At 40.1% G+C, this 25400-nt stretch overlaps 3 protein-coding genes across 4 annotated transcripts; 1 reads left to right on the forward strand and 2 right to left on the reverse strand.

Annotated features, from left to right (window-relative positions):
• Positions 1-608: 608 nt before the first annotated feature.
• Positions 609-3304, reverse strand: extl2 (exostosin-like glycosyltransferase 2). 2 transcript variants are annotated; one of them, XM_067605782.1, is made up of 6 exons: positions 3207-3304; positions 2178-2626; positions 1992-2062; positions 1724-1839; positions 1113-1578; positions 609-675 (listed from the first exon to the last, which is right to left on the reverse strand). In XM_067605782.1, the coding sequence occupies exons 1-5, from the start codon at positions 3209-3211 to the stop codon at positions 1173-1175; spliced, it is 1047 nt and encodes a 348-aa protein (XP_067461883.1). In that variant the 5' UTR covers positions 3212-3304; the 3' UTR covers positions 609-675; positions 1113-1172. The 2 variants fall into 2 exon arrangements, with proteins under 2 accessions (XP_067461883.1, XP_067461881.1); XM_067605780.1 differs by having other exon boundaries at positions 609-695; positions 3207-3303.
• Positions 3229-7499, forward strand: zgc:110366 (uncharacterized protein LOC550476 homolog). The gene is made up of 8 exons (XM_067605783.1): positions 3229-3327; positions 3473-3863; positions 4568-4816; positions 4971-5072; positions 5386-5477; positions 5929-6111; positions 6225-6284; positions 6803-7499. Exons 2-8 carry the CDS (start codon positions 3788-3790, stop codon positions 6896-6898), a joined length of 858 nt encoding a protein of 285 aa, XP_067461884.1. The 5' UTR covers positions 3229-3327; positions 3473-3787; the 3' UTR covers positions 6899-7499.
• Positions 7497-25246, reverse strand: rc3h1b (ring finger and CCCH-type domains 1b). The gene is made up of 20 exons (XM_067605762.1): positions 25067-25246; positions 23336-23747; positions 21912-22032; positions 18540-18779; positions 18209-18384; positions 17632-17832; positions 17356-17488; positions 16472-16590; positions 16137-16249; positions 15764-16006; positions 15190-15404; positions 14602-15011; positions 14305-14460; positions 13984-14139; positions 13633-13855; positions 13193-13283; positions 12969-13065; positions 12622-12840; positions 11772-11875; positions 7497-11648 (listed from the first exon to the last, which is right to left on the reverse strand). Exons 2-20 carry the CDS (start codon positions 23564-23566, stop codon positions 11492-11494), a joined length of 3405 nt encoding a protein of 1134 aa, XP_067461863.1. The 5' UTR covers positions 23567-23747; positions 25067-25246; the 3' UTR covers positions 7497-11491.
• Positions 25247-25400: the final 154 nt, after the last annotated feature.

Below are 25400 nucleotides of genomic sequence, written 5' to 3' on the forward strand. Positions count from 1 at the left end.
CTGTCTTTTCCATTTGTTTCACCATTATCATCTGACTTCTCTTATCAAGTAGTTGTTTGTGAAATGAGATGCATTAACATCAGGGAAAATAAGGAACGTTTTTTTTAACACTACTACAAAGGCATCATCAATTTTAACTCTTATATAACCATGAATTCTGTTCAGAGAAAAAATGTTGGATTTATTTAAATGCATCACATGATACAGCCCTTCAACATGTGTACAGACTTAAAAAAATAAAAAAAGATTGTCCATGCATGCATAGTACAGTTTGTTTAAATGTACATAATACTTGCAATGATACCATTTTATTACTAGACTTCAGTCTTTGGGCCAAAACTTACTCAAAATAGCTATATCTTCAAACATTTAATCAAAATTTCTAGGGACACAGGCTAAACAGAAAAGAGACACATTTTAAAGACTATATAATTAACTGCAGTAAAACTAAGTCTTATCATAGATACAAAAAAGGCAATTGTCAAAGATCTGAGACTTAGCACCTGCTGGTTTTAAAATAACTGCACTGAGAGGTATACACACTGAAAAAGAAACAGCTTTGGTAACAATACAGATTACCTTCAAATATGAACTTTTCATCTGACTGGGCCTTGTGTAGAATATCTTTTACAATCCTTGCTGTTGTCCAAAGGAAGAAAGTCCATCATAGTACTCCTGAAGCCACAGTGAAACTGCTGTAGTATCATTAAAATACAAAAAAGCAAAACACTTACCAGTTATGAAAAATACTAAATAGATAAGCTCTTATACAAAATATTAAATGCTCAACCATGACTGTTGTATCTCATCTTCTGTCATTTCACTACTGTTTTTTTTTTTTTTTTACATGTATGTAGTCAACGTGAAAAGATTTTGTTACTGAGCTTACTTCACATGTAGGGTACTGACAGTGTCTAACAATTAAATGTGCATTTACATGTCTTTTAAAGTTAAAACATTTGTTTGCATTTATTTTTGGAACATATCCAGTAGGTAATAATGGTTTCTGGCCACAGATCACACAAAGATGAGAATATCGACTGTAAAGCCCTACAGCAGGTCAGCTCAGCCCAGACAGGTGATGTGTTATATTAAATCAAACACAGACTTACCAGACTGAAGTAGCAGTCTGTCCTCATTCAATCCAAGACAGTCAGCGACATAACAGTTCCTCAGCTTCTACTCTTGTGGTTGGCATAGGTAGGGAAGCCAAACTGGGAGACCATCAGGTTGGAGAAGCAGAGTGGCATGAAGCCATAGATCTGTGTCAGCCTGTTCAGACAGTAGGACCTCTGAAGAAGGTGTTCAGGACGATGCCACATACCCTGATATCCACTGCTGGCATCCTTTTCCAGGTTGCGGAGGTCCACGGGTTTGACAAAGACCCCAGAGGGTCTGGTAGGGCTGCCGCTGGACTTGGAGTGTTTCCTCAAATACAGCGCTACAGCAAAGTTCATTGCAATATCATCACAATTTTGTGTTGCATCCACCAGCTCATGCACTGCTTGAGGTTGGTCCTGGAAAAGCTGGAGGTAGCGGCGGTGGAAGAAGGCAGCACCAATTAACACCATGGAGTATCTGCAAGATAATAGAAAAGATGGTCTTTCACATGTAAATAAGAACAAACAAAACAACAGGCCTGACTAACACAAAACATGATAGTACATTATATGATGCAGTGCATGTGGAGCTTTAGATTATGAAAAATAACAATGCAACTTACTGGTCACCTCCTCCTATTTCTGGGTTCTGCAGCTCAAAGCTGCCATAACTATACACTCCCCCTGGTGTTGTGACATGTTTCCGGGGCACAAAGCCGACAATTTGGTCTGGAAATTGCTGTGTAACCAAATATAAAACAACTTATAGCCACAATGTGCATGGTCCAAGTACCATATAATTTTGGCGCACAAATTATCAAGTAAAACCAAAATGTAATTTAGATGTACAGAATGTTAATCTTTCTCAACTCCACTGTCAAAGTGTTTTACCTTCCAGACAGAGAAAGCAAAACTGATGTCAGGAACGCTGACCAGAGTGTCGTCATCCAGCATCAACACGGCTAAGAAGCAGAACAAAAATCAAATCGACTCCACTGAGAAAAATGTTGAAACCAACAAAACATAAAGGCATATAAAAATATCTCTTAATAACTGCAAGCTGATAGATATACTGACCATCAGTATCAATCTCAAGGAATGGTTGTAGTCTGTTGCGCATGTGATTGCTAGTCTGCTCCTTGAACACCACAGGGACCGGATGAGGCCCCAAGGAGTTCCATAACTTTAAGGGTGTCTGCTCCCCAATGTTGTTCCAGACTATGATAATCCGCTGAAGATGAGGCACTGCCTGATAATGGTTTAGAAGTTTGAGAAGAATGTCTGTGCGGTTGTATGTTTGGATGATGACAGTAAACCTCTGCTCCTCCTCTGTGCTGTCACCATGGTGGCGATGTGCAGGTATCTCATTTTGAGATGTTGCCCGGCGTAGCACTCCCAGAGCACCAACACCTCCTTGGTCCTCAGCAGAGGGCAGCAGAGCTGTCAAGGCTGCACCAACCAGGAGTAGCAGCAGGATTGGCCAAACCAAATAGGCTCGCCTGAGCCCCATCCAGCAATGCCGGACCCTGCATCAAAGGAGGCACACAGACAAGGAGGACATAACTTTACAACAGACTCTAAGCCTGTTTTTTCCTCACAGTTAAGATCTCCCAAAATTTATTTACTTAAGCCATTTTAAACACATGTTGTGAGACTGAAAAGCATGACTTTACATTCAGTTGTACTGCAACTTATTTTTGTGAAAACACTTTCATTGATCAGTAATCCTATGGATGACTTGCTGAACACTCTGGTTCATTCAGACAATAATTAAATGACAAAAGGCTGGTGAACATTAACGGCGCTCTCAGAAATGGGAAAACTGTTGAAATTGTATGGGGTCGAAAGCCAGAGCAGGATAATTTAATTAACAAATAAAGAGAGCCAATGGTTTCGACAGTCCCTGGCTACGCCCATGCACGTATTGAATTTGTCATGCAGTTCTATCACATGCTTTAAGTTATATAAACATTTTACGTTAAACGTTACCCCTAGGCCAGTATTCTTTAATTAGATCAACATACCTAAGTGCCTGATGAAATAGTTATTTTTACACTGAACAAAGTAGAAAGTATGTTTTAATTCTTCCCAGAATTCAAAACTCACCTCATTTTGTTAGCGCTACAAACAAACCTTTTACCTCATATATTCGCCATGTTGGATGACCCGAAACCAAAGAGCCTACAAGGAAGGAGCTGTCACAAGCTAAGATTAGCCGCAACGTTAAGTGAGTGGAGTGGCGTCACCGCTCAGAAATTGAATTCTGTACCGCTTGAAACCTGCAAATGTACAATTTCTTGAAAAAACAGGATCTGTTTGAGTCCGTATGTTAATATTTTTCTACGCTGAGCGTCGTACATCTGTTTTCACAGATTCATACCCTCTTTGTAAAACGACGCCATCTTTGTTGGGGCAAACTAACGGGCGTCGTGTAATTTGGTTTTCCGTCAGTGTCTTATCTCTACCTACACCAGAGATGCATTCATCACGGGACAACACGTAAAACGCCTCCATAATAACTTCTTTCACTATCAAAACGTGAAACTCCACAAAGCAGAGTTTACCAGATTAGGTGAGTTTCGTTGGTGGTGCTCAGTGCTGCAGCTGCTTGTAACGGACATGTATTGTTAACGTGAAATGCTTTGAGAAATTGCAGATTATTAGAGCACGAAGACAACAAGAGGAATATGCCCTTAGTACCAGCGCTAAATTGTCCTACAGCTCCACTTTCCAATGGTCTGCAGATTCCAATATTTGGATTAGGTGAGTTCTCATTATGCCAAAATACAGAATACAGAAATGCACACACATTAAATGATGGTTCACAGATTTTTTTTTAAAACTATGGTATGCATGATAATTTAATGTTTTATATCAAAACATTTTAAAATAAACCATTTGAAGGAGGAAACCCCAAGGGAAAATATTAATACACATTAATAGACATATCACATAACCTGAATCTACAGATATGTTCAAAGTAAAATATGACTATTTAATATATCAACTGAACAGTATGCACCAGACTTGATTCAAGGTTTAAAATGGCTTTAAAATAATAAAAAAGTAATGAATTTGTAGGGACGTAAACAACATGAGTAAAACTGACCAGCTAGATCTGCATCAGGTCTCAGATACACATATATATGTGCGTGTGTGTGTGCGTGTGTGTATGTATGTATGTATGTATGTATGTATGTACATATATGTATATGTAAATATATATATTGTGCTGTTGTAGTTGATGTCAAATATTAAAAGCACATTTATCACTTTTATTCAGATGTTAATTGATTATTTTTTAACTATCAACTTTCTGACCACACTTTAAGGTTATGACAATATTCATACGGTGCTTTGGCAATACTGTATCTTCATATGGTCATGCCAAAAACCCTTTGAATTGAATTGAGTTGACTTTGTTGTTGACTTTCTACATTTTGTCTCATATTTTCTGTCTATTCCAGGCACATCACATGATGGCGGATACTCTCATGATACCATCATTTATGCACTCACTGAGTGTGGAGTTCGCCATCTCGACACAGCAAAGCGCTATGGCTGTGAGGAGAAACTAGGCAGAGCTATCAGAGAAAGTGGGTTACCACGAAGTGATCTGTGGCTCACCAATAAACTGTGGCCAGGTGACTACGGATACAAAGCTGCAAGAAAGGCCTGCCTCGACTCCTGTGCACAGATGGGGGTGGATTATTTTGGTATGGGTTAAGACCGATTAAGACATGTTTACAAAAACCTTAATCTTTTTGCTTTCTATTATCATTACAATCTTCATTACCCAACATTGTATGCAGTTTGTCTTCCTGTGTCTTGTAGTCTCTCATTAAATCATCACCTGCCCCTATTTTTCAGACCTTTACCTCATGCACTGGCCAGAGTCGACACGACATGGCTGCTCCAACAGGGAGGTGAGAGCTGAGACCTGGAGAGCTTTGGAGGAACTTTACAAAGAAGGTAATTACTCACTTAATCTGCTAGTAAAGTAAATGTAGTGTATTATAAAATTTGAGGCAAGAGAGTAGCTTCAAGAATGACAACAAGTTACCAGGCCAGGCTTTGAATACAAGCGATAATAAAATTTAAGTCTCACATAACTGTGTCCTTTACTACCTTATTTTTATCTCCTGCAATTATTTTCAGGACTGTATTAAAAGACCAGATGCAGACAGAGGAGAACATTTTAAAAGTAACTTTTAGTGACTGCAAAAAAACATCATTGTGACCGTGGGGTATTTTTAAGAGCATAACCTTCTGTGTGTCACTGTAGGGGTGTGCCGTGCTATTGGAGTGAGCAACTTTATGGTCCACCACCTGGAACAGTTAAAGGAAGACTGTAGTATGGTGCCACATGTTAACCAGGTAGATTTTTTTTTTTTCTCCAGAAAGCCTTCAATTAGATTAAACAAGTTTATTTGCGACAAGTTCTATAGAGGCATTCAGGCCATTTTTGGAAGAGATAGAGTTAAGGTAAGGAGAAAAAACATGCACAGTCCAAATAATTTGTTAGACTTTGATTACTACCTTGCCTCATAAACTTCTAATAAAAAATAAAATAAAATAAAATAAAAATTGTAAGGGACTGTATGAAAGTTATCATGGGTCTTTTTTTCTGAAGGGACAGAAGTCTAAATTATTTTGGAGCGCAAGGGAGGGTTTTGTAACTTTTTCTCATCCCAGTTGTATATTTTACATTCTTCATTCTTCCCCAGTCAGTTATTCAGCTCCTCTCCACACCCCAATAGTTTTTACACGATGCCAAACATGCCAAAGTGCCAACATAACTTGCCTATGATGTATCTTGATCCATCAGGTGGAGTACCATCCGTTCCAGCAGCCCAGTGACCTGATTGAATATTGTCGTCGGGAACAGATTGTGTTCGAAGGGTACAGTCCTCTGGCCAAGGGTCAAGTCCTCAGCAACTCCACTGTTCTCCAGATAGCAGAAAAGTACAGACGCACACCTGCTCAAATCTGCGTCCGCTGGAGTATTCAGGTTGTCAGATTGTTCAGATATGGACCCTCTCAAGTTGAATTGGCCTGAGACTCATGTTTCTTTGTTTGCTTTTTTTTTAATCATAATGTTATGGCTCCCTTACTTTCCCTTAGAATGGAGTTGTCACAATACCAAAATCTACCAAAAAGGAGAGGATACAAGAAAACTGTCAAGTGAGTCAAAAATGCATTTCCCGGTCGTTTGCATGATTGCACATTAAACACCTGAAACAATGCAAAATACGAGAAAATAAGGAACATATTATCATATTTTATGTGTATAAGGTAAAGGTTCATGACATTGTTGATCGACCAAGCAAACTGGCAAGACGACACAGAAAACAGATAAAAAATATGAGAATGATTCATTTATCTGACCAAGGCAAAAGGTTAAACTCTTAGAAATGGTTAATTTAGATGAGTTAAAAAAAATTGGGCCCAGAATAAATTAAAAGCAACTAAAGTTACTGATATACTTGCTTTTAACTACACATTTAAGTGCACTCATGGTTACCTCACATGTCCTGCGTTCTGTGAGAGCTTTGGTTAATGTGCTCAGAAATTGAACCCCTCTGCTGCGTCTTCAGAAGCTGCATCTGTGGTTTCAACTGATCACAGCCATTTATTCTTTAATCTCACCTGTTGCCTCTTCTTCCTCCTCTGTCTCTGCCCTCTCTCTCACACACACATAGGTGTTTGAGTTCCAGCTGGAGGAGGGTGACATGAATACTTTGGGAATGTTGCATGATGGAAGACACGTGTCTTGGGATCCGACCAATGTGGAGTAACATGCCGGAAAAGACCAAAAGGATGTTTGTCCTGGAACCAGTTATCTGAAGAACTAATTTTGAGATGATTGGTTTTTAATCTTTATAGACTTCCTGGAAGAAGATTCTACTATGTTCATTCATCTCAGCCTTACTTCATAGAAATCTACTGAATATCTACTTAAAAATATTGATTATATATAATATAATAATAATATAAAGCAATACAGATTGGATGTTACAATCATAGATAACATAGAAATGTCTTAATGATGATTATAGCAAAAAGAATCCTTTCTAAATAGTGAACATGTGCCTTTGAAGAAATGCAGCTGTCCCACTGAGAATGAATTCTGTCATGAATCATGAATCATTTTTCCTCCACAATAGTATTATTCCAAACACTATCAAGGTTAACGTTAATAAAGTTGTTGCAACTTACCCGAGGAAGACTTTGGATGAGAATCTTTCATCCTTACCAGTTATTTCTGTCAGGTATATACAGTATTTACTGTGAACCATGCCCCAACTGTAATTATTACCACTCAGGTACATTAATTTACATTTGATATGTTGTATGATCTATATATTTTTTAAAATAAAACAATGACACAAACACTCAGAGTTAGCAATATCATTTAATCTTTCCCCCTCAGCTTAGAATCACTGTTGTATATAAGTTACATTTTGTTTTCTCAATTTCACAGGTTCATTTTTTTCTCTCTTCAAACTTCCAGTTTGACCTCCCTCTCGTATCAAACAAAAAAAAAAGCAGATTGTATTATACAAAAATGCAAACCAATTTTCACACAGTGAATTCTCTTACAAAGTCATAAAATGGCGTAATAATGGCTACATCCACATTGGAGGAAGATAATTCTAAACATTCCTTAATGGAGTATAATATACATATAAAAACTTTTTTTACTTGCTGAAATCAAACCTGTACCTTAATTTAAGAGATATTTTACAAGGGAGTAATCATATAAAAAAGCCATTTGCGAATTTTCCCCAGAAAGTCAGGGAATAAAATGTGAGCCTCAAACAGCAGTAACAGAGTTCAGTGGTCAAGGGTGGGAGTGGAGGGGTTAACTGGTTATGTAAATGAGGGGCAGGCAGCAGTTCCACTCAGAAACAAAAACACACAAGAGATTGAAATGAACATCTTTTGCTATTTACTATATAGTAAACCACCCCACATATCATTGTACGTCAGTTCTCCAAAGCTAAAGGCGTTTTAGGCTTGTTCAGACCTGCAGGGACCCATCTAGTGGAATCAGCATTATGATAGTTTTGGTTGACTTGCGCTTGAGAGTGAGAAACAACATTGAATTAACACCATTAAATGCCGCCAATTCATGACTAAACCAAATTCCCTCTTTTTGTAAGTCATATACTGATTTTCTTAAACATAACAGCAAAATGAAGCTGGTAGACCAATTTGAGTGACACCTGTATGAATGTCACTCATGGCTGTTGACTACGCATAAGGTCAGATGATGCATTAACGACTGTAAGACTTGCAGGTCAGTAAATTCACTCAATTATTGCAGAAACGAAAAAAGAAGAGAAAGAAAAACTACAAATCCAGCTAGGTCAACAACATTTCCTTAAAAAAAAAAAAAAAAAAAAAACAACAATAAAAATACACATCTTGCTTCAAATCTTGAGATTTGCATTATTGCATTGTTGCTGTTATACATGAGTTTCAAAAGAGGGGAAATCTCCTAGAGTCCGTTTGTATGACTCTAAAATCATGCCAATTCAGTGTTAACATTTTTGTGATCACCTCATGCTCCTAAAAGCAGACAAGGTAAAGGAGCGTTGCATTGTGGATTTAAGGCCAACCTTTCATCAGAGACTTCCTGAATATCCTCTTGGGGTGGGGGGCGTGGGGGGAAAACCCCAACACTTTTCTAACACCTCAACACTATCACCCAAGTACAGCACACTTTGAGGGGGGAAAAAAAAAAAACTTAGTCAGGGTACATTTTCTACAATACAATCTAGCACACACAAAACGTCTCCATAAATTTTCCAAAGTTACAGAAATTTTTTTTCTTTCTTCTTCGGAAGCATAGTCTATAAAGAACATCTTTGTTTGAACACAAAAGATTAAGTGAACACACGTCAATGCGCACAGAAGTCCTTCGTCTGGGAAAGGATAAAGTCTGTGTTGGCAACCAGTGGACAGAAAACAAATCAAACAACAAAAAAAAAAACATTTTGCTGATTCTAAGTAGAGATCATTTAATATAAATGCTGAGCGAGTAGAATAAGAGGTGGCACGTTAATAGTGCTTTAGTATATTAATGTATGTATACATACTCATATGTATAAGTGAGCTGTGTACCTAAACAATAAATGTAGCGAGGAGCAGCCAAAGGCTTGAAGTGTGGTTGGGGGGGGGGAGGGGAGGGAAAAAAAAAGAAGAAAGAAATCCCAAACATCCACTATCATGGCGCTGACATCATGCGAAACAATGCCCATCAAACAATCCAGATGAGGATGTCGGACACAAAAACATTTGTGTCTATATTTTAATTGACTCATCAGTGATCAGGGATTTGTCAAACTCAGTTTCTCAGTACCCCTCGTCTGACCAAAACGAAGGCTCGTGTTAAAACGAAAACCACTAGACCCAGAGCGTCTCCTCTATCCTTCAACCGTTCAAGCACAAGGACTCACTCGCTCTCAGCAGAGCTGTAAAACTAGCCGATCGTGGTAATTGTTTACAAAAGGCAAAGACCTCTCCGTGTTGAGCGTCAGCAGTAAACAATTAACATGATGAAGAAAGAGCAATAATAGTGGTAATGGTGGTGATGATGACAGCAAGTTGTGAATAGAAAAGTGTCAAATGGTGAAAAGAAAAATGTACTACTCACCAATATAAAATACTCAATGTGATATAAATTAACTTATCAAATCTCACCTAAGAAGAAGTATTTTGGAAGATAATTTTTTTTGTGTTTACCTCTCAGTCAGCGACACCATTATCCTCAGCTGTATACGTGATATTTCAAATATCCTGCGCAGCTAAAAATGCTACAAAGGATAGCTTTCTAAAACTAAAAATGAGAAGTCAGGGATTTGCTTTTAAGTCAACTATTTCATGACAGCTCCACTGAGCCCTATAAAGCCTTCCATTGGTAAGCTTCACCCCCTCCCCCTCCCCCAAAATCGTAACAACGTAAAGCATGAAAAAATAAAACAAAATTTAACAAAAAGACACAAGGGAAGGCAACTTCATAGAAGTTAGGTGAACAAATGACAAGATAATCCCAATGGGGAGGCTTTTTGTGTGGCCAGATGAGAAGCTCTGAGGAGGGAAATGCTTATTTATTTAGCCTGACATTATAAAGTCAAGTTTACACTCATTCACCTGGCTCCTGATGAGGAAAGGTGTACTCTCTCTCAGCCTGATCATGTGCGTTCACCCCCCCCTCCCTCCCCCTCCTCCCAAACAAAAAAAAACTCCAATAGTTTTTTTTGGAGCCTGCTGTGAAAAATTTCACAACATGATCAGCTAAGGACTGAACGCAGCCCTTTCGGAAGCTGCAGGCGAAAGGCGTTGCAACCAAACCACATCAGGTCACACCACAACCAAGAGAAGCACATAGTAGATTCCCTTATAGAAAAACATGTGGAAAGCTCATTATCAAAAAGACTTTGTTGCAATCTTTAAAACAGAATGCTTCAATTAAATATATAATATACTGCTTTCAAGTATGAAACAGACACATGATGTGTTCATAAAATGCACTAATAAAATCATACTTCTCGTGGCAGGTAAGGAAGTGCATGTGGTGTGCAAAATGTGACTTCTAAAACACCGTTTCCTATTTGCATCTCCGTTTCGGCTGAATACTGGTGGAAGTTTTTTTTTTTTTGTTTTTGTTTTTGTTTTTACTGCTTTTCCCTCCTCAGACCATCTAGATCTGGGCAGCCACTTTTTTTTTTTTACGATTCTGGGGGTGAGTACCAAGCGACACACTTCTGCTGTTTCCTACAATACCTTCATAGATCATCAGATTGCAACAGGAAAAGACTATTAAATTCCTCAGAGTGCATATGATGTGATAGAGCTTGTTAGTTTGCTTCTCTGTATCTAACCGTTTAATTTACACGTATCCTGCTACAACTAAACCAAAAAAAAATCTTGCGTGGGGAAGATTAATCATACACTTGACTATGTTTTTGTGTTTATTACGGATGGAATAGGCTACATTTTTTGAATAATGTTACAGTACCGCTGTCAACATCGCCACCATTTTCTCTTCCTGATATATCTATTGTGAGCCTTGTTAATGTTTAATCCCAGTAGAAAAAAAAAAGAAAGAAAAAAAAAAAACACACACAAGAAATGTTATCATATGCCCTGGTTTCCAGGCAAGGAAAGTCATTAAAAAAAGCTCATTCACAGAACAAAAAGAAAGAAAATTCATATCACGGCAGATACTGCTCATCTTCTAAATAGAATGGGTGTATTGTCTGTGCATGCTTTTCAGTTGAGCATCTTGAGTGTGTGTGTGTGTGTGTGTGTGTGTGTGTGTAAGTGTGTGCGTGTGTGTGTGTGCGTGTGTGTGTGTGCGTGTGTGTGTAAGTGTGTACTGCCTAAGAGCAGGAATGGACGACGCCATTCTTCTGCATCTCTGAACCAGTGGCGCCTGGATCAGAACACAGGCTCAACGCAGACGTCTTATTGGTCAGTGACAGCATGGACCCGCCCACTGCACTTTCTTGCAGACTGCTGGAGCCGTTTGACACCTCGCTGAATTAAGGAAAAGAGGGGAACCCGAGTGAGAACAGGGAATACTGGGAAGAGGTGCAGGACAACATGCATGGGTATTCAGGGACTGAACGTGTTTATATGTTCGAGTATGTTTATACTCACCCAAGAGCCAGGGAGATTTCTTCCAGCTGAGTCTTGTGCTCTGGTTGTCCATTCTCTGCAGGTTTCATCTTGTACTGCTGAACATCATGAGCTACTTGGTTTTCCTGGTTTGGAAATAGACAACACATCCTTAGTTGCTGGGAAAAAAAACCTCACCTTCATATTTTGTTTCTGACAAAAGCTTATCTGATCAGATCACTACAACTGTTGTATGTATTTATACACTTCTCCCTATGTTAAGAAATGTCATAATAAGCTGAATGGTGGTATAACAAGATGTTCATCTACAGATTCTTATAGAAATATTTTTATATTTCTTGAGACCTAGTGGGATGTTCTTAAAGGTGTACTCAAATGATTTTAGTAGTCAGCTTCCATAAATTTGGGGGGGGGGGGGGGGGGCTTGCGGGAGACAAATTGAAAAATAATAGTAAAAATCAAAGCAGCAGAGAATGACATCCTGGCATTTACTCCATAGTAGGGTCAAGCTCCAAACACACTGGAGTCTACATTTCCCATAATGCAACTCCATAACATCTTTTGTTAGACCCTCCATGCTTTCTGTTAAAAGTGCAGTCCAAACTGAGAAGTACATTTTTCTGACTTTACAAAGCTCCCACCACAGCAAAAGAAGACATTATACAACTATTTTCACAGGCTAAGTATTATGACAAGTTAATTGACTTTGGTGTCTAAAACTAATGGAATGCTTTTTTCTTCCAACAATCACAAGACCTTTTATGTCAATAAGTCCTCCTCTATCCTAACTTCTCACCAGCATCAGTAACACTTATACATAGTTAGATTTTTACATCTCCTATTGTTGGTCAACAGCCCCTTCCCTCCTCACCATGGCCATCTCGCGGGTCCTTTTTCCAATCTCTCTCTCCACCTGGTGGAGCTCCAGGCTTAGCTGTTCACTAGAGACAGCTGTTGCACTTGCTCCCCCTGCTGGCCACTTGGCCTGTTGCTGCTGCTGGGCTGCTGCTGCCTGACCCTGGCTGGGCTGCACAGGCTGACCTGCCAATGCACTGGCCTCCCTCTGCAGCAGTAAGGTGTTACTGGCAGCCTGCGATGGAGACAAGGAAGTGAAGTGATTTAAAAATCTTTGAAGACATAGAAGTTCTTGTATTATTTTCTATACTTTCCAGACATTTTTATGTTATCTTGTTAGTTAGAAACAGAGAGCATACATACCTCCATGCTGTGCATCTGGGTCTGTTGGTTAATCTGCTGGTTGACCTGCTGCAGCTCAATCTTTAATTGTTCTCTGTCTGTGGCTGCCATAGGCAGGCTGCAAGGGTGACAGTAAGAGAGAAGTTTACATCACAGCTCAACAAACATGATTATCAGTACTGACTGCTTTGTCATGTCACCATCAAAAAAAAAAAAAGAGATGACAGGAAAAACAAAGGACTCACCGCTCACTAAAGTGTCCCTGAGAGGAGGAGGCAGTCTGGTGGGAGGGGTATGAAGCTCCACCCCATCCTCCATGGCTTCCATATGTGTATTCTGCTGGGCACAAGGTGTCAGCAATGTTTTAACGACAAACAGGAATGATTAAATAACAATTATGTGGTAGGGGTGGGCAACGTGGACAAAATTAGTACAGAATAATACAGCAATATCAACAGGTTAAGATATTTACCAAATATACAAAAATTACATGGTACAAATGTATACTTATGAATTAACCTAATAAGTAGGAGCCCACTCTGCCAGAGCATACTGATTATACAAACTTTCATTAATAGGTTGTATTCAAATTCAAATAAGCTTTATTGGCTAAATGTTAAAGTTACATTATTGCCAAAGTTGAATAAGATATTTTTGAATAACGGTTGTACACATTGTTTTTTACCTGGCATTGCCATGTGTTTAGAGTTTGGGTTCTGGGGAGTGGAGGCCATGGCCTGTACAGGGCCGGTAGTCTGATAGCCCGTCTTTGAGGTGCGGGAGATGGCACCAAAGCGTGATACAGTGGGCTGGGGTCCAAACGGGATAATAGGGTCATCGTCCTTGACTTCGGCACCCCTACGAGGGGCCTCAAGCGATGGTTCCCTCAGACCCTTGGCCTCAACATTCTGCCAGACAGATGGAGAGAGAGGAATGATTATGTTATGGAGAAATCTCAGGAACAGATCTTCAACCCCTAATGTTTATAGGGGAAATACTGACAGGGTAACCAGAACAGATATCCATCTGAACCCACCATCATCTCCATGGTTCCAGGAACCATAACATCTTTGGGTTTGGCGTCCTTTGTGCCAATGTAGGAGCCAATGGTTTCACAAGACCAGGGAGAGTATTGCCCAGCGTAGTCAGGCTCTCTGCCTTTCCCTATGGTTTTGGAGCTCTCTTCACCATACTGCAGACACAGAACATGCAGAGACAAACTGTCACTAATACTTATATGCAGTCTATCATAACTTCTTGTCAACTGTTACACCACTATGTCACTTACAGTTCTTGAATCCTGAAATAACTGATCTATCAGATCTTTCAATTCACATGAACTTCACATAGTGCTAACCTCAGGAGGGTAGTCGCTGGGGAAGGGATGAGAAAGAGTTGGGGAGGCAGCAAATGGTGGAGGGGAGATGACCTTCCTTTCCTCCAGCTGGGATAACAGCTCCTGCCGACGTCGGTGCAGGTAGTCCAGGCTGGGCTGGGAACCACTATATGGCCCCTAAAACACACACATACGCAACATTGAAAGAATTATTGCTGTTGAACTGTCTGCAGTTATCTTAGTGTTTTGTAACTTGGATGACAACACAGAGTGGTTAAGATACACAGCTAATATGAAGAATAATCCAAAGAGACTCACCCTGACATAAGCCCTCATGGGTGGAGGTTGGGCACCTTGTGGATAGTAGCCATCTGGTGGGTATCTATCCCGGGGATTGGCATCTGCGTGGTAGAGTGAGTTACCCTGCCCTGCTGATTGTGGGGGAACATCCAGAGGTGCAGGACTCATTCTGACCAGGCCATCCCTCTGAGATGTGTAAGGCTGTGGGGGAGGTGGTGGGCCGGTATAGGTCCCGTGGCGATTTCGGTCATAGTGCGGAGGGTGAGGGTAGGAGAAGGGTGGGCCAGAGTGAGGAGCCTGGTAAGGGCGCTCTGGTGGGCCATAGCCAGGGTAGGGGTCATGGTAAGGGGGTCCTGACTCACTGGGGGGTGGAGGGTTACGGATGTAATCCCGAGGAACATACTGTGGTGGCTGTTGGTAGGGGTAACCTGAGAAACAAATGACTAATTGTTAACATCAAAATGGCTGCATTTCAATCACATTTACATCAATTTTATAAATTATTTCTATGCTAACTATGATAGCAATGCTATATGATAGCAATTTCTCAAAAGTTTAACACAAACACACAAGCACAATGTAGTATTCTGTTTACTTGACTCTTACCTGGGGGGTATTGTGTGGGCTCATACTGAGGACCAGAAGGTGGTGGGCGAGTATCAGGGTAGAACATGTCAGAGAGCTGTGGCTGGGGGTACACTGGTGAACCTCTGGGTACCACAGGCATCTGCTTCACCCCAGAGAGGTGGTCTGCAGGCATTCTGGGGTGGGCCATGGCATGAGGTGGCAGAGGCATACCGGGTTTGGGCACAGAGTCCAGGCTACAAGAATTAATGTAACATGAAAGACAATTAATCATCAATTAATAAGAAGGCTGTGCTATAGAGTAGAAAGAGTCTGTAGGTTTCCACTTCAACTAAAAACTATACCTGATGGTGTTCTGTTAGGCACACAGCTTCACAAAAAAGTTAAATATCTCAAACCTTACTTACTATGAATAATCATCAACATGCAGACAGATTTATTTTGCCTCATCTATTATTCTCTCTCTGTCTAGAGAGAAGGAACACAGTCTTACCAGCTGGTGTTGATCAAAAGAATACTCTGCAGACTCTATTCCACATGATTGTCTGTTCTTTAGATGCCAGCTTAATAAAAATACAGTGAACATTAGACTCACGGATCAGGTGGTGATCCTGGGGCACTGGGACTCCCTACATCCATCTTGATGGGTTTACGCAACACGTCATATGAGACTGTGTCTGTGCCACGAGCAATGAGCTGGGGCAAAGAGGGTGCACTGCTCCCATTGGTGAGGGGTGAAGGCTTCCGGGTCACTGCTACATCAAGGGGAAGGCCTTCATCTGGCATGAGCCCTGAGCCAGGGAGGCGAGCTGCCAGGCGCTTATTCATCTTACGATACCTGACAGAAAACGCAGTACAACACGTATAAGAAATGCTGTGGTTGTTTTTGGATAATGGGAAGGAGGAAAATGTGTTGGGTTTCAACTGCAATAACTTATCAAAAATCTTGAACAATGTTTCTGACTCACTTCTCCAGTTCTTCCTGAGAGTGAGCAAAGGTGCAGCTGGCTCCACGAGGACAGCCCCCCTTCTGCTTCATGTCACGACACATGTATGTTTTGTACTTGCTGTGCTGAGGAGGCTAAAGAGAGACACCAAGGATTATTGAAATGGAGAACACTGAACTTTTTGTGTCATTCTTGTAAAATCCTATTTATGGAAGTTGCCTAGCACAGCAACAAGTCTCTGGAACTCTACTGGAGGGATGAACACTCTTTCTCTCAAACCTTTATTACTGTGGATTAATAAAGTAACATACAAGGGAAAGGCCCAGCTCTTCTCGTGATCCGATGGACAGACTGACCTGTTGAGGGTCAGCTCCTTTCTTGCTGTGGTTCTGGATAAAGTCTACCAGGCCATGCACCACTGTCTTCACTGCTACCAACCCCTTCTCTAGCTGCTCCCATGTGGGAGGGGGAGCATCTGAGGAAACAGATGGAGGAGATGAATGAGAAAAACAGACATTTTATTCCAAAATTTCAATTTCATACTTAAGAATTTAATTATTTGTCTTAGAGGTGTTATATGTGTGGGTTCCAGCACAGTATACGAACAATGTCCTCAGCTGGCTACCTGTCTGGTGAACAAGATCAGGCTTTTCTTTCTATTCTGACTTGTCCTCACCAGGAGTTAAGAGGACAGGGTGGCCAGTTACAAAACAGCGTCATGAGGGTTTAAACCTAGGCCTTTCAATACAAACCATTTGGTCATTATGCCAACCACTGCTCTTGACCTCACTAAAAAAATACAGTTGGGATTCCAGAATTTGGCCTTTGAAGTTATTTGTGGTGGTAAAACAAAAAAAAAAAAAAAAAATTTGAGAGTCAGCTGGAACAAAACATTTCATCCACAAGCTTACTTCTGACTAGGAAAGACATTTTTGAGGCCTTTTGGAAGACAAACACAAAAACACTAAAAATCCTTTTGGGTTGGCCATTAAAATGCGTTCTATATATGAGAAACCTTAGTTTTTAAGGGTCAGTAAAACTGGAATGCAACAGCTAAGCCTTGGCCAAGACATATCCTTGCATATTTTGGCAGTTCTCCTGTTTGTTTTAAGCCAGCTTTTTAGACAAGATATACTGGAATGATAAGGAGGATGTGGGAGAGGGGTCATAGTTTGGATTCTAACCAGTGACACTGCACATACTTCAAAACCAAGTTTTCCCAATTCAGCTCATTTCTTACCAGGACTGGGGTCAATGTTGGCCAGTAGTTCCAGGTGAGGCCGCAGCCTGTTGAGGTTGGCTGGGTCTCCAGTCCTTTGTAGCGCAATCGTTAGCTCTTGAACACTCTGAGCAAAGGACGCTGGGGTCTGCAGCTGTGCCGGAAGTAGAGAAACAGGGAGTTAATGCTTTGATAGACGTTGAAAAGCACAAAGTATCCTCTATGAAATATGTACCACGAATGGAAACAAACACGAGATAAATACAAAAAAAATAAACATTTACTTTTCTCACATACCTTATCTATGATAGACTGCATGTGTGACTTGTGAGACTGATCTCCATATAACAGAGAAGACCACTGATCAGGTGCGATGCGCAGCCCACCCTCCATGGCAATCTGAACAATCTGAGAGTCATGCTCGCGCCGCAGAGCTTCGTAAGTACGGAACTCTTCTTTCAGTTGCATTAGGGATGAATCTTCATCACGTTTGGTCACCTAGGTAGCCACACAGGACGAAGGAAAGAGTAAATTGAATCTTTTTGTTAGTTGTTTTACTCTGTTAGGTTTCTTCCATAGAAAACTTTGACTTCATTTTCTATGGCTTTCAACAGCTCCTTGATGAATGACAGACAATATAAGACCTCCACCAGGACAGCTATACTTTTACTTATACTACTTATACGTTTTATACTTATCAAAGCGGTGGATAAGCAATGATTAAAAAAACAGAACAACAGGTATCTCTACAAGGTCAGAGTTGCTCTGATAATGAGGCAATGAGCCCTGTTACGGGCAACAGCACATGACATACACTATCTGTCACAAAAAATTTAAAAATCAATGACATTCTGGTCCTCAGCCAGTGACCTACCTTGAAGCAAGAGGCCCTGTAGAGGAGCTGCACAACATGGCCTATGCTTGTCTTAGAGGCCTGCGGGAAGCGAGGCTCAAGCCTCTGGACTACAAAGAGAACCAACACCTTCCTGGACAGAGCAGAACCATCCTCTAGTGCAAGAAGGACTAACTTCAGAGCCTCCTCCTGCATGGCTGAGAGAGAAAAAACACAGACATAAAATCTATGAGCAACAATTCACTGTCAAAAAGCCCTAAAGCAAACATTTCCTGAGGATATATATAGTAGACTGCTTCTTATCAAGAGTGGAAAGGGCTTGTCTTTTTCTAGGTAATGGAAAAGTAACTACCTGGGCCAAGAAACTGACATCCTCGTGCACGGACAGCAGCCCACAGATTGGAGGAGAGCTGCTGCGGATTCTGATGCTGCAAGATGAGTTCGGTGACAGTTCGCTCGCCCAGAGAGCGGGCAGCTCTCATGGCTCTCACACGGCCCTCCTCTTCCACCAGCTGGCAGTGGACCAGAGTTACCAGTTTCCTCTGCATGGGTCGACTCAGCATGCTCTGGGCCGTGCTGCTCAAACCCACACCTGGTGACAGATTAGACAAGACAAGTGTTGAGCCAGTGAATATATACAGAAACCTTATATCCTGTTATTACATATTCATTTATATCAGTGTGGGCAGAGTAAATATGAGTGTAACATTATAAAATTCAACAGCACCACAAAATACAGCTCAACAATGGCAATTAAGTTAAATCAAAACCTCTCTAAAATAGAGTTTGGACATAGATATAATAATATTACCATAGAACTATTTACTATCAAGTAATAGAATCAAAAGTCAAAAATGACACACATGCCGCATAAGACGCAGTGATAATAAGTGTACATCTAAATGTCAAATTAAGGAAGATAACTGGTAATGGTTATGATGATTATTCAAAGATCTTTCAATTTTCATTAAGATTTGATCCACTGAGTATATGTTAACCAACAATAAGCAAGTTGCTGTGGCATTATCTGTGCATCCTAGCAACATTGGTTACATCCACCCAGATGGGTTTTTCCCCCCCAGAAGCTAGATTTGTGCTGAATTTCCATGCAGTATATTCATATTTCAAACAGTCTTTATCTGAGCCTGTGACTTGACTTTTCCATACAACAGGAACAACATGGTAAAACGTTCTGGTGTAAATAACGTGTCACAGGTCACTTGTACCCCTTCATCTTAAGATTTAAATGAGGCTACTGCCATTATAATTCATCTCTTGCAAAGCTGATTTGCTATTTTTTCTCTCAACAGGACTTAAATTAAAATGATAAAAATATTAATTAAGCCTGTAAGCTGCACAGAATTATGTTAAATATTAAATTATGTCAGACAGCCATTCAAAGCAGCCTCATTATTTTGTTTTATTTATGATATAAATGGTTGACTCGTGTTTTAATTAAAGTAGGATTCAAAATGAGTTACACTGTAAAAAGAGCCCATGCGGGGTTTCCTATACATTCATTTATTTGTGGCAGCCTGCCACATATTGATTTTCTATTTTTGGAGCTGCGTGCCTCGCTCTCTCTCACAAACACGACAACAGACCTGTCTGTGAACAGCATGACGTTACACACTCCGGTACAATGAGGCGGCGTGCACATTTAACGTTGGTTTGTAGTCTGCCAATAAAACCAAAGAAGAAGAGGAGTATATACGGTTGTTGGCTGACCAAAACAATCCGGAGATCACGCATGGTTAGTATCATAAACACCTCTGCACAAATTTGTCCAAAACTGATGCGTTGAAGCTAACTCTGATGAGGTAGTCTATCTATGTTCTTAACACAATCTCAGGGACCCAACTCTTCAAATTAGTTATTAGCAAGTATGCAGAGCTCGAGCGGACCTCCCGTTGTACCCGGGGAGGATGTAACGTTACATAAATTTTGGGAGGAATTTGGGATGACAGTTGAAAAGGACAAAGTGCACTGTTAGCATGTCAGCCTGTGTGTGTTGATGTAAAGTAGTTATTATTTCATAATTAATCTACATTTCGTTACAGTAAGTGGCAAATTTCCAAATCAAACAAGCTGGTTTAAGCATTAACCACAAACTCTTCAAAGCCTGGTTAAGCAATGTAAAAAATTATCTGACATATCTGCAACATGTATTTTATTATGCCTTTAAGTGGGGTTGTGTTTAATCGTGTGTATGAGAAGAGTACATTTAATGACCAAGTGATAAGGTATTCACAACTTCACTAGTGGAAATTTTCTGACAGGTCCAACTTCATGAATTGTAACTTATGCCAATGTTTTTAAAAATGCTGTTGCCCATGGAAATTACTGATTTCTTTTTTGTTATTTTTGTTTTGTTTTTTCTTGTTCCTAACTTGACCCTGACATGCGGGAAACACAAACTCATGAAACATTAGAAAAAGGGAAATGTTCATTTACCGTCACCTAGCAACAGTATCCTCACAACTTAAACCACAGCCAAAAATATCGTGGACTGGACGGACGTCAATGTTAAATGTTTTAAACAATGTTAAAAACAACTTCTAGAGTTGAAATTGAAGGCAGCAAAAGTCTCGAAAGGAAGAATGGACTATAAAGGTTAAAAACAGGTGTTTTTGTGTGTATGTGTGTAATAGGGCTGAAAGATATATATTGATATACATCACGATATGAATCAAGTTAATATTTTTGAACTTCAAAGTTCCCTTAATCAGAATTAGAATGTGAAAAATGACCAAGAATAGTATGGGCTGCAAACAGCAAATTAATTAATAATAATTAATTAATAATAAAGAAATTATACAAAAATAAACTTAAGTCATCTCTATATAAACTCTTTGTTGTGCAACAGTCTTCAAGCATTACAGGACACTTACACCAACGCAAACTTGGTTTCCGAAAGTGCTAAGTCAGAACACACTCTTTGCTCTTCTTTCAGCTTTCAGGTCTATTATTTTCATTAGTCTCTTGAATCATGTCTTTTGCAAGAAAAAAAGCAAAAGCATGTGTTATGTCTGTGTGTATTTTGCTTTTTCATCATATGGTGTAACACTAGAAAACGCAGACAGGACAGTTTGATGCTGAGGTTTTTCTCTGAGCAGCTCCTTGCTCGTTCCAGGGGACGGTTTTGCTGGTGGTTGTGACTGTGAACGCTTGCAGTCTGCAGGCTTTATTGGGTGACAGTGTTTCAGGTGATGAAACAAGTTTGTGGTATTTCCTGTTTTACTTGGCACACTTTTTCGGCAGTTTACAATATGTGCTCCACTCTGTTGAGTGAGTCAGACTTTAAGTAGCCAAAATACCGCCACATCACTGACATCTTTTTACCTTGTTTATCCACAATATTTCCTTTGTTTACGGTTGTTGTGACCACTGACTGGACAAGTTCTTCGTCGACACTTGAAGTTTCCTCTGAAGGAGCGTTCATCTCTTTCATGACTCTCTTGTATAATCAAAACAGTTCGCATGTGTTTTGTTCAGTTAGTCAACTAACCGTGCTGTAGGCATGGGATGTTTAAAATACTGCCATATGATTGGTTACAAATAGCTTTGTTCATGTGATTTGATAAGCTGTTGTGCATTGTCAGGCAATGTTTTCTATCGACAGTTAATATTGGAGTTTCTAATTTTCTTATTGTTTAAGTTTTGTATCATGATGAATGTATATATTGTTCAGATCGCCCAGCACTGGTGTGTAGTGTCTAAGTACCTCGGGTGTTGCTGAGGGGTTTGAGGTACAGGGCCAGCTCCTCCACACACTGCCTGGCCTCCTCATAATGCTGCGAGTCCTCTGGACTGGAAATCAAGGCAACTGGCTGAGCCTTAGGAACCTGCAGCACAGCACAGAGGGGGGAAAAAATTAAAACCCATAGAAATGGCAGAAACTTTCAGTGCAATCAAGTCTTAACAACACTGCATGTAAAGGCTCACTCAAACAATGCACTAACATACTTTTCTTAGATTACCAATGTAATGGTAATCATTTGCAAAAGTGACAATAATGGAGTGTAACAACACATTTTGAAGTGTAATTTAAAATGGTATAATAAAGTGTATTAAACTCAAACAGGTTATTATTGCTCTATTGAGTATGTAAATTACTATTTGGCATTCAAGAAACTCCAAACGGAAGCAATGGTAAATCACTAGTTCTCTGTTGGCCATGCAAACATCTGCCCGCTCTATCACATACACTACATGATTACAATTTGAAGGCTTTTGCTTCAATCTCTGCTAGTATGTCATGACTTGTGGAAACGTGGCACATTAATAAACAATAGAGCCAAGAAACTGGGGAGAAACATTTCACATTTCTATTTGCATGCAGTAAATTCTAGCATAGGCCAGGCTATGTTACACTTTGTAGCAGTTTTTCAATGGCTGATTTAAATAACCAGCACCCACAGAACCTTTCATATTAATTCTCCCATCTTTTAGACCTCTGCATGCTGTAGAGGGTGACATTTGGAAAATCATGAACTTAAGCACTGATACAGACCAAATCAAATTTACTATGATAAATGAGGTCATTTTCACGAACGACGACAGGCAGTGCAGTACACATCTATCAGGGCATTTTATTTGATTAGACATTGTACCCTACTAACCTGCAAGAGCAGATATGCTAGGCTCTCAGCTTAGAGACAAGACTCACAGCTATATCAGACACACAACAGGTTCATTGTGGATACAGTGACGTTATCCATTTTTGTACAATGTACACCTGGAAACTTGGCCAACAAAGCCAAAACACCATTAGCTGTGCCTCACCCTGTTGGTCAAACACCGCCTCAGAGAAACAGCTTTACTGATTGTGCCAGCACTCATTAAACCAATAGAATTAAACTAAGTCATTGCTCAATCACTGAAGTGTGACTCATGAAGGAATATCCAAACTATGTGCATCATGTAATAGCCCAGTGCATAACGCTCTAGAATAATCCATCAACAGTACTTAGAGAAAACATCATACTGTCAAGATAGGACTGGTAGCTTAGTGTTCCACTCCTCAAACACAAAAGACATCCATGAGCTGTTATCCTCCGCTATGAGCTACCAAAATACAGGCTCTGCATAAATGTTGTCAACTGGGATTTATGTTAAAAATCATTCAAATAAACACACGTATCTCACCTGGCCTCCCACCAGCTGCAACAGGGCTGTGTTGACAGGTAGCTGCTCGATGTCTGTGCTGATGGCTGTCTGGTCAAAGGGACAGGCCTTACGGTGCAACTTGTTCAGGCACATCTTGCAGACAGTATGTCCACAGCCCAAGCTGATGGGCCGGCGAACAGTCTCCTCAAATGTCTGTGTGCAGATCGGGCACAGCAGGAACTCTGTCCATTGTGGTGCTTGCACTGGCATGGTTATATGTTGATGGGACGAGTGTGTGTAAATGTATGTAAGCTTTAACACAGAAAAAATATAATAATAATATATAATATATGGAAGATTCCACTGGAATCAAGATTTTTTTCTTCCGAACTCAATCGTTCTTAAATGTCCTCACACATTGTGGATTTTGGATCACATCGCGTGATGAATACTGTAAAAGAGAAAGAGAGTTTAAATTGTAGAAACATTCACAAATTTGAACAATTTTTTACACAAATCAAAATGTATCATATAATGTTCAATATCTTGTACTCAACTATATCTAAGCAAATTAAGAAAAACATCAATGTACTTTGTACGAGTGCATCTGTAGTTGAGAAATGCTTTAAAGGCAGTGAGATTTCACAGGATGTTTCTCGGTGGGCCATCAATACTTTACTAACCATAAATTCAAATTCAAAACGTGATTATCGGTAGTGTATTTAAGTTAACGACTCGCTAGTATGTGGCGTTCCGCCATAAAACAAAACAAATTACGGAATAAGGAAATCAGAAGTGACACAGCAGATATTCATAAGATACGGAGGAAACAAGCGACCGAAAAGGATCAAAACAACTACTGTGTGGCCTACTTAGAGGAGCTGGTTACCACTATGACTATGGACAAAGGGTCCTAAAGAGGCTAACAGCCAAATCCCTCTGCGCTATCTAACTTGATATGAAGCTAACGTTAGCTAATAGAGTTGGTGAAACATTACACTACAAACAATCATTTCATTTTTGGGTCAACTTGTTCGCGATCGCAGTTGTAATCATCTATATTGTTTTGTTCTACATATATAGTCACATTTTAGCTATCCAATATGAGGCGATGCGATAGCTAGCTAACTGTAGGCAACGTTAGCTTACTTTTAGCAAGCTAGGCTATGGGTGGCTAGTTTGCTAGATTGGCTAGCAAGCAAACGTAGTTTGGTTAAAAACAGTTACTCAATAATCGAAACTCTATTATTGTTTGGTCATAACACACTCGTTATCCTGCATGTAGCTGTATTTATGAATCAATTACACTACTAATAACATTACTACGTCGTGTATTAGTCAAGGAAATGATAGCTAGCTAGAGACGAAACCACAGTGACACTGAAAAGTGAAGCCAGCGAGCGAGATTATGTAACGCTAACATCCGAAACTACAAAGAAACACAACCAGCTTCGAAATGTATTTATTTTTTTAGAAGACACACTAATCCACTTCACCACTATGTCAACTTAATGCTCAAAATCGTAGCGGGGTTGTGTTTTGGTCACATTTTGAGAAGCAGCTAACACAAATACTGAGCACAGAAAGCTAACAGGCTAGCGAAAAACCTCACTCCTCCCCGTACTAGCAGTTAGCTTGTTAGCGAGCTACCTTTCATGTTAGCAACAACTAACCATAGCTATGCGTCATTAATGTGACTAAAACAAAATATGCAACTTCTATTTAGTTTCTATCAGGGCACAACAGATCATTATTATCAAAACTACTCACTCATTCCAAAAGACTTGGAAGATTTTCATCTTTCTTTAGGAAAATGTTGCGATATTTCCTTGCCATATCGACTGTGCAGCTTAGCTGCTGCCGAGGTTTGGGGAGGTGTCAGTTCGACAACAACCTCGCTAGCCGGTTACAGCTAGCTGGAGTGTGTCTGTGTGTGTGTGTGTGTGTGTGTGTGTGTCTCTGGGTGTTACGGGCGCCCTCTACTGACATGGAACCGCACGCGCAGCCACAGCGCAAAATTGAGCAGCATCTGCCAGAGTCTGATCACATCTGGGGATTGTGACAACTGGCGAGCATAACATTGCCCCAATTAGTGCACGAGCGC

The sequence above is a fragment of the Thunnus thynnus genome, chromosome 12 (genome assembly GCF_963924715.1).
Source record: "Thunnus thynnus chromosome 12, fThuThy2.1, whole genome shotgun sequence".
NCBI lineage: Eukaryota > Metazoa > Chordata > Actinopteri > Scombriformes > Scombridae > Thunnus > Thunnus thynnus.

Excerpts from the sequence above, each read along its gene's own strand:
- extl2 (XM_067605782.1), bottom strand. Across the intron at positions 1,840-1,991 it reads TTGCTTTCTCTGTCTGGAAG|CAATTTCCAGACCAAATTGT; the intron begins GTAAAACACTTT and ends TTGGTTACACAG. Across the intron at positions 1,579-1,723 it reads GAAATAGGAGGAGGTGACCA|ATACTCCATGGTGTTAATTG; the intron begins GTAAGTTGCATT and ends ATTATCTTGCAG.
- zgc:110366 (XM_067605783.1), top strand. The coding sequence starts at position 3,788 with ATGCCCTTAGTACCAGCGCTAAATTGTCCTACAGCTCCACTTTCCAAT. Across the intron at positions 5,073-5,385 it reads GGAGGAACTTTACAAAGAAG|GGGTGTGCCGTGCTATTGGA; the intron begins GTAATTACTCAC and ends GTGTCACTGTAG. Across the intron at positions 6,285-6,802 it reads GGATACAAGAAAACTGTCAA|GTGTTTGAGTTCCAGCTGGA; the intron begins GTGAGTCAAAAA and ends ACACACACATAG.
- rc3h1b (XM_067605762.1), bottom strand. The coding sequence starts at position 23,566 with ATGCCAGTGCAAGCACCACAATGGACAGAGTTCCTGCTGTGCCCGATC. Across the intron at positions 13,856-13,983 it reads CTGGAACCATGGAGATGATG|AATGTTGAGGCCAAGGGTCT; the intron begins GTGGGTTCAGAT and ends TCTGTCTGGCAG. Across the intron at positions 12,841-12,968 it reads CCCAGATGCACAGCATGGAG|GCTGCCAGTAACACCTTACT; the intron begins GTATGTATGCTC and ends TCTCCATCGCAG.